Consider the following 9,108-nt stretch of genomic DNA (forward strand, 5'->3'; position numbering starts at 1 on the left):
CAATAATAAATGTTGCTGAACAGCACACACTGTTAATAATACAAGATGCTTTTAAAGGCAGCAGCTGAGTACTTGTTTGTATACCCGTGTGTGTGAGCACACTTGTGTTTATAAGCTTTCTCCATGTAATTGTCTAATAGTGGGTGTGAGGAATCTGCCCTGCCCCCCAGGAGAAGAAGCAAGCATGCAGGAGACCCAGGCCCTAGACATCCTGAGGCCTCCACCAGAGCAGGAAAGCCCCAGGACTACATGAGCAATAATTCCACTAATCTCATGTCAATGGTGAATCCAGTGCCATTGCTTGACTGTCTGAGAATTAAATTATTTTACCTCTCATCACAAATTTTCCTGCTTCTCAGAGTTTTCCTCGTTGGTCCAGGTTCACCACTGAAGTGTGGAGTTACATCTTTGGACCGGTCACTCCTCACAGACGGACAGCTGGATCCTGCAGTCTCTGCTCTGTCCTCCTCTTCCTCCATCATAATCTTCAGTCAGTCTGAGAGGTAAACCACAAACACTGAGTGAGTTCACATTAATAGGAGTAACTGAGTCACAGTCGCTGACCTCTGACCTGTCATGTAACCTAGAAACCAGGTCACATCACTGTGACCTGGTTTCTAGGTCAACTCCTCGCTGGAGGGGAAACCAATTCTGGTTGTGCTTACTGGCCTCAAACCAATTTTTAAAAATCTGTCAAAAATTGTTTTAGTACAACTTTAGTAAGTTACGAAGCCGCACTGCTTGATGGATTGTCAGATCATTACGGCTACTGTAGGCAGGAGCCTCGCAAGTGATACGTACTGTGCTTCAACATAATATTACCGTATTGTGTGTGTATAAGGACCCCAAAATGGCACCTGTTCAGAGGAGCGCTTTTTAAACTCAAGGCTTTCAGTCGCGCAGTCAAACTTGGGAATAAAACAGCTGCCAGAGAATTCAACATTAATGAATCAATGGTACGGAGGAAGCAAGAAGAATGAGTTTGACTTACTTACTGTTTTGTTTCCCCTAATGCGCCTTATAATCCTGTGCACCTTATGTTCCAAAAAATACGTATTGACTTATGTATTTGGCACACTGCAGTTTCATAATGCAAAGCACCTGTTTTTGACTTGTGTGGATATTATACATGGTTAAGCTGAGGATATGTCAGCCCATCTCCACTTGAAATGCCTTTTGGTTAAACTGTCAGCAAGGAATTTGCATTTGAGTTAAAATTTTATATAACTTTAATGCACATAAAAAAGCTGCTTGTTTAAGTGAAAATACATTGATGGGGTTTTTTGCACTAATAAAGTTGTGGAGTTGTAAAGTATTTTGTCTTGCATCAGCTATATCGTTATCGTAAATTTTCAAATATATATCGTGATAAATATTTTGGACACATTGCTCTGCCCTATATTTTTGCTATACTCCTTATACTCCTGAATGCAGCACAAGAAATAACTTTTCCACTCTAAGTTTCATATGAAGATCAGGAATTTAGAGGATTCAGAAAACTGTTGATAGAAGTTCTCGGAGCTGCTGTAGAAATACTTTTTAACTCACTGTGGAAACTCTGATCAAAGTTAAAGTCCTGGTTTTATACTTTAAGCTTTTTTGCCCACGCAGTTAAAACTTCTGTCCATGTTGCCATTAAAACATAAAAAACAAATCAGATTAGAGGATCTATTTTGCTATTTATGAAGAATGAGCAAATTTATTATAAGATTATGAGAAGTGTGAAAAAATAACTGTTTATATGTTGCTCTCCTACACATCACTATAAAGTTTAATTTGTTAAAAGTCAAAGTTTGAGTTCATATTCACTGCAGTGCGAGAAAACAGTTTAGTACAAGTTTGTACAGCCCGATCCGGCGGGGAGGTGTGGGAAGCCAGACCAGGCGCCCCCTTCTGGCTCTCCTCTCTGCTCTCTCCTATCTTGTCCCTTTTGTCTTACTTCTCTCTATCACCTTTTCCATCACTTTGAAGAAGTAAGGCTCCGTAAATGCTAAAGGGGTAATCATTTCTCAGTTGCAGTGAATAGATAGAAAGAAAAATGTAGGAAACTAAACAGGAGAAAGAGAAATAACAATTTAACATAAACCAGTGACACAATCCAGGGACTGATCAGCCCTGGCAGGGCCCCCTTGGATGAGGGTGTCTAGTGATAATGGGAAACACCTGATGAATCCAAGGTCCACTACTGATGATGTGTCCCAAATTTAAAATGATAATCTAGATCAGAACTCAAATCCCCCCCCCAAAATGGCAGATTAGCCTGGATAAAAGACTGAAAGTTGAGGCACACAACGATATGTGCCACTGGTAAAGTTTCTGTGCTGCCTTTCCTCATAACAGCCATCCCTCAAGATTCTCTCCATTTAAAGCAATGCATTATCAGGGACTACAACATCTAGTCCTTTAACTGAATCAATGTCTAAATGTTAGCGTTTGTTTATGGAAAATTGTTCATTTGTTCTGTTTCACAATAAATATATATATAAACATCTGTAACATACAGACATACAGACAACATACAGACAGAAGACAAGTTTTAGTTTGGTTATTAATAAATAATAAATACATAAAAGTCCTGTATGGATCAAAGTTATATCTAAAACTTAAAACTATTTTTTTTTCAATTTTTTTTCTTACCAAGAAAAAAGCAAAAGCTGAGATCAGACCACATTCAGTGTGTTGACTCCCGTACTCTGAACACACACACACACACGGAGAGAGAGAGAGAGAGAGAGAGAGAGAGAGAGAGAGAGAGAGAATGGCGGACACACTCGGCCACGTTAGAAAACATTACACACTGACTTTAATACAAACACACACAGTTTGCTGTGTGAAGAAATCAAACATGAGCTGAACAAACAGTAAAGTTCCTAAAGACAAACTGTTAAAGGAGGAAACAAAGCAAACTTACAGTTTCTTCACACCAACAACACTCCACAGTTTAGGATTTGTATGGTTTTTCTGTTCAGCAATAAAGCTGCTTTTTGACTTTCGCTCCCGCCTCAGATGACTCTACATTTGGGTACTTTTCCTGCCTGCACACAGCCGTCACATGACAAAATCTCTCCTGTGTGAACATCGTCAACAACAAGTTATGCTGTTAGACCTGTTTTATTGGCCTGACAGTGGGCTGTCTGTGTGTTTCTGAGAAGCTGAACACAAAATGAAGATTTTTGTTTTACTTTTTGCAGAATAAATGTTTTAAAACACAAAGTCCAAAGTTCATCCAAAGAACACTGCTTACTGACGGTATGTGTCATTTTTGTCAGAGTCTTGGAGGAGAAAACGACTAACTCTGCAGAAACATGGTGGACAAAGGTGATAATGACACATTAAAGAAGAGAACTGATTAACACAATATGGCTGTGTTAAGTATCAGGTGAGGTTGACTGCAGAAAAATATGCATTTGTCATACTTTGAGAAGGGATTTTGATGAAAACCACTGGTGTGCCTTAACATAACACGCAGTAACACTAATAAAATCGACTTTGTGTTGAAGCACACAGCCGGCTATATTTCAGACAAAGTTACCAGAATTCATGCTTTTTTTTTTTCTTCTTTGGCTCTCGGAGGAGGCGGACGCACTTTTTCTCCTCTCCCTTATCTTCCCTGCTTATGTCCTTGTCTAGTCTCGTGTTTTTTTTTTTTGTATTTTCCCTGGAACACTCTCTCACAGTCTGTTCTCTAAAACCTAAAAGAGGAATTATGGATTGGATCAACTGGTCCCTAAATGCAATTGACACCCCTTTCTCAACGAGAAGTTTGGGCTTGGGTGAGCCTGAGTGCTGAAGATATCTACCTATTTGGAACCATGGTAACAGGGTTCTGGCTGATCGGAGCTGGCTTGGCCCTGACTTATCGAAGAATTAAGAAAGCGGAACCGGCTGTTCAAACCCCCACAAGGCTGCCTGCTGGGATTGAAACGATGGGAGAGGCGTCAGTTTCTCAAAATGGGTTCATTGAGTCAGCACGGATACGATCTTGGAGAGGCTACGGCTGCTGTGAATACTCAGAATAAGATCTCTGACTGCAGACTGGATACATCTCGGAAGGGCTAGCCCGGAATAACATCTCTGGGCGCAAATTGGATGACACCTCGGGGAGGCACACTGCCGTGAGTTCTCAGAAATTGGCTCCTTGAGCACAAGAAATGACAACATCACAGAACGCAAGTATGGCGAAGCTCGCGGGTCTCCAACGGGAGATTGAGAGACCAGTGTTGGACTGTAGAACTGCTTTGAAATTCATATGAGCTGTTCGCACTAAAGTAAAAAATACCATCACTTATGCGGATACCCCTTTGGCGCCAGCTGCAAGGCTGGAGCTGAACAAAACACCCTGATAACGACTGTGTTGAGTCTGTTCCTTCCCATTCCATGCAAGGCCACCTGGGTTGGCTGGAAGACTGTTTACTTAGCCTGGCAGGGCGAAGGACACTGTCTCAGCTGAACTATGGACACGCATACACATACATATACTGATACTGATAAGCACTCACTGACGCATCACCCTTTCTACCCCGGATCCAACGCCACCTCCAACACTTACCTCCCCTCTGATGTGGACATCGGGTCAGTTGGAGGCGCAGTCGAAAGATTGCGGCGGTCCCAGATCAGATGTACACACTGGAACTCTTTCCCAAGTTGCTTGTCTGTGTTTATTGTGCTATGGTGTGTTGATATCTGTGCATTCCTGTATCATCCTTCTGTGTTACATATTTTGATGTTTTTTTCCTCGCTATCTAGCCTGACCTGTCTCCCCAATGTGATGTTTGTGTATTGTATGTACGGTCGGCAAGGTCTGTCATCTCGGTTGTGGGCAAAAGACCTGCAACTGACAAATAAAGGCTATCTCATCATCTCATCAAAATACAAATTTCTGTGGATGAATTTGAAGTGATTACAATCTAATTCTGTGCAGATGTGACCCACCACCTGCTTTTCCCTGTGTGGATAAGTAATGTCTGTGTGGCACTGAAGTTAAATCAGTCACACAGTCAACCAAAACCTCTGAAGCTCTGTTAGCACCTCGTGCTGTGAACAAGCATAAGACACTAAGAAAGACATTCTGAATGGCAGATCTAGAGTTTTATGGTATGACATCTTCAACGAATGCCTCTCTCTAACATTTATCATTTATAGCAGCTGTTCTCTTACTCATCTGCCTCCCTCCTGCTTCTTTGTATGTGTGTGTGTGTGTGTGTGTGTGTGTACATGTTTACATATCTCTGTGGGGACCAACAGCCCTTATGGGGACATTTTTGAGACTCAAATTTTTGTTTTAGGGTCAGAGTTACAGTTGGGTTATGGTTAGGAATTTAAAACAGTATGGCTCAGTTCACTTGGTTTCTCGTTGAATTTGTTCTGACTCTAACTAAGTCGGCTGTGCTGTAAACTTTAGGATTTAATCTAAAAAAAGGAGAAAGAACCAATTTCAAACAACATGTCTCTCTGTCTGTCTCAACATAATACTAATTTATCATTTTTGTTTTTATCCTTTTCCAAAAGGAGACTATATTCTCAGATCATGAAATTGTTAGAATATCACCTCAAATGCAGCAATTCCACCTCTCAATCAGAGTTTCACACTTTATTTACAGTCACACATAACATGCCAACCCAGTGAGGGGAACTTGTATTGCCTGGATTTATTATCCTTCAAACTTATCTCTGTATATAGTAATTATATTTTATGTTATGTGTTATAAGTTTGTATTAAAATACAACTTTATAGAAGATTTTTTAAAGGCGTGGTTTTTGGGGGGTGGGACTTTATTGTCCAGTTGTTAACAAAGGAGCATTGACACAATGTTCCTCCTAACTCCTTGTCGTCACTCGTGTAGTACCCCACCGATGGGCCGGAATAGGCCTTCAATCGATGGCAAAAAATAATCCAAGGTCTCTATTTGCTAAAATACACTCATAACAAAGAAAATCCCTACAAAAACCCCCAGAAAATTACCAGTGTATCTGTGGCGAGGCGTGGTCGACGGTGCGGCTGCAGGGTAGGCAAACACACCTGCAAGTTATCCGCAAAGACTGAACTGGGTCCTGTCGTGTTGTTGTTGGTATGTGGAGCTGGTAGCAGGAGAGCTGCAGCTGTGTGTTAGAATAACAACTGTGCGTGTAAATAAAGTTAATGCTGAACAGCATAAGCCTGTGGTTGGTAATTTTCCCGAGATGATGTATCCCTCCCCACTGTCCTCCCCCCACCACCCTCTCCTCAAAACCTGAACAAAACTCAGGGCTCCAAAGCCTCTCTAAACCTCCAAGATGAGAAGCATGCGTCATCTGTTTAAGACTTCAGAGAATTCATTAAAAGGATCCCAGAACATCTTACTATACGTGCAGAACCAGATACTCCAGATATTTGTCACAGGTGTGTTTGGCAGCACATGTGAAGAGTCGTTCATTTGCATATTAGCTTGGTAACAAACTAAATACCAAAGCAACACAGTCATCTGTAAGCTCATCCATCTGTTATGTTCCCCTGTCAGTCCACCTTTAAAAATATTATTAATCTCTAGCTTAATCATGGCTGTTTTCCTTTAAAAAAGAAGTGTGTGTGTGTGTGTGTGTGTGTGTGTGTGTGTGTGTGTCAACAAACTCTGCCTACCTCCCTCTAGAAGTGGCTGTTGTTGAGTAACCTGGACGTCTCCTCGTCACAGTTTGTGTTTTGCTTCAAAACCAGCTCAAACCCCATAAGAGCAAAGCTGTGGGAGCTCTGGTGGACCTGCTCAGTGTGTCCTTTGGTGTGTGATGCTGGGTGCTGGCAGTGGGTTTGGGTCATAGTGTTGAACTTCCATGAAAGAGTGCCGTGGTCAGTGCCTGCTACTCTGTCTTGGTACATGTGACAAAAATGACATTTGATGACATTACAGCAAACTAAATATGGCTTTTTGAGCACCTTTCTGCTTTGAGTAGGACTTTCTAGAGCAGAGGTCTCAAACTCGTAGCCCCCGTCACTCCTACTGGTGGCTCGTATATTGACGTGAAGAAATGCAGTTTAGCCGTTGAAGAGACTTTTTGTTTGTTGTTGAGTGCGATGTTAAAATATGTTTTTTAAATTATTTAATATGAACAGAGAGTGCAGACATTGCAGATAGAGAACATGACCCTGTGACTGTGGCAGATTACTGTTTTAATGGATGCACTGCTACATTTACCCACTTAGCCCGCTGGCTTTTCAGACAAACACACTTGTTTTCATATTTTAGGGAGGACATCTAATTAAGATGATGCTTTTTCTCGCCACTTATTCTCCAAACTGAACGCCTAAACCTGACCACACACGCACACACACACACACACACACACACACACACACACACACACACACACACACACACACACACACACACACACAAAATGTCATCAACATTTTTACTTTTTTCTTTCTGAAGCTTTTATTAAAAGATGATTTAAAAAAAATCACTGATTGTTTATTTCAGTCATTTGTGACATCAGCCTTTAGGTAGCACATGCTTTTATATTAATGTTCCTATAAAATAAAGTTAATGAAAATCTACACGATTTCAAGGCTGGGCTAAGACCCCAATGTTTCAAGATCCTAGCAACGTTTGTACTTGCTTCAAACTTTAGACACAACTTACTGGGAAAACCAGCGTCATTTGCCACACTCCTTGAAAGAGCTGTCCATTTGATTATTTTCTTAAGGCATCAGGTTTATATTTTTACTGAAATGAGACCAGGTAAAAGTTTCCGCAACATTTACTTAGTCAATATAAAGTCACGAGTTGTCACTGAACCTCAGTTCTATGCAATCAACTACAGTGTGTGCAACAGAATTCAATTTTCAATTCAGTTTTGCTTATATAGTGCTAAATCACAACAACAGTTCCCTCAAGGTGCTCTATATTGTAGGGTAAAGACCTACAATAATATTGAGAAAAACAATCAGATGTACCCCTATGAACAAGCACTTTGGCAACAGTGGGAAGGAAAAACTCAATTTTAACAGGAAGAAACCTCCAGCAGAACAAGGCTCGGGGAGGGACAGCCAGAAGAGAGCCAGTAATGAATAATAATTAATGATTAAATGCAGAGGTGAGTGAAAAGGAAACAGTAACTGCATCATGGGAAGCCCCTTGCAGCCTAGGCCTATTACAGCTTAGCTAACAGAGTATTCAGGGTTACCTGATCCAGTCCCAACTGTGTGCTTTGTCACAGTTAATTTTTTTTTCCACACAGAGGCGCCTAAAAGCCGAAGGCTCTGCCTATCTCTGTACATGGAAGAGGAAAGAAGTTGCACAGAGGTGTGTAAGACTGCAGCTCTGCTTCATGGTCCCAACTCTGGATATATAGTTACATATTGGGTGGAAATGAAAGCACTCCATTCAAAGTGGGATGGATGCTGTCTCACCTAACAACACCAGACTTTTCCCAGAAGGTTTCCCAGTTATCTGTAAAGCACATAGCTTTTTTCAGTGCAGTGATTAGCAGTTTCCCTCATAAGAAGAATATTCCACGCTCTATTCAAAACCATGGGGTCCTAGCAGTCCTAGCCTGTTTGGTGCTAGGACCGCTTGTTGTAGGGCTGCCAACGTTAACACGTTAATGCCGTCATCCAGATTTAAATTTTTAACGCAATCAAACCATCTGGAGCGCAGAATGGACAAACTTTGGACAAAGTGCCCGAAATGCATTGACAGAGACATTTCAGGGATTTTGAGTCATTCTGCGCTCCAAATGGATTAATTGCGTTAAAAATTTTAATCGCATTAATCGTGATGACGGCGTTTACATTGAAAGCCCTAGTTTGTTGGTTTGTTTTTATTTTGTTCTATTTTGCAAGCTGGTCATTAGATGCCGCTCCAGCCAGCCAGAGAATCCCCCGCCGGCCCGCCCCTCTCCTCCTGTAAGCAGCAGGCGCACCTTGCAAACAGAGGGCGCCTTTACTCCCCGAAAATGGGCAATAGGAAACAGATCGGTGCCCATGCAATCCCCAAAATGCGATGACATGATGTCGGGGCGCATGGGTGCGAGCAACTTTTTTTTTTTTTTTGCTATGTTGCCCATATCAAAAACTGCTACTGCCTAGGGGTATGTTCTCACAAGGAAATCCGCATAGACCTATGGTTAAATGTG

General features: G+C 41.5%; 1 protein-coding gene across 9 annotated transcripts in view; it reads right to left on the reverse strand.

The window, feature by feature from the left end:
* Nucleotides 1-3,044, reverse strand: part of LOC146502588 (NLR family CARD domain-containing protein 3-like) — a 31,685-nt gene extending 28,641 nt beyond the window's left edge. For 4 of the 9 annotated variants that reach the window (XM_085132942.1, XM_085132943.1, XM_085132940.1 and 1 more), the window contains exons 1-3: nucleotides 2,912-3,043; nucleotides 2,638-2,693; nucleotides 331-496 (exon numbers count right to left, since the gene is read on the reverse strand). In XM_085132942.1, coding sequence (XP_084989068.1) covers nucleotides 331-482 — 152 coding nt within the window. In that variant the 5' untranslated portion in view covers nucleotides 483-496; nucleotides 2,638-2,693; nucleotides 2,912-3,043. Of the gene's footprint in view, nucleotides 1-330; nucleotides 497-2,637; nucleotides 2,694-2,911 lie in introns of all 9 variants that reach the window. The other 5 variants (XM_085132939.1, XM_085132936.1, XM_085132944.1 and 2 more) reach the window with 4 other exon arrangements.
* Nucleotides 3,045-9,108: the final 6,064 nt, after the last annotated feature.

This window comes from Neolamprologus multifasciatus, chromosome 15, assembly GCF_963576455.1.
Source record: "Neolamprologus multifasciatus chromosome 15, fNeoMul1.2, whole genome shotgun sequence".
NCBI classification, from domain to species: Eukaryota; Metazoa; Chordata; class Actinopteri; order Cichliformes; family Cichlidae; genus Neolamprologus; species Neolamprologus multifasciatus.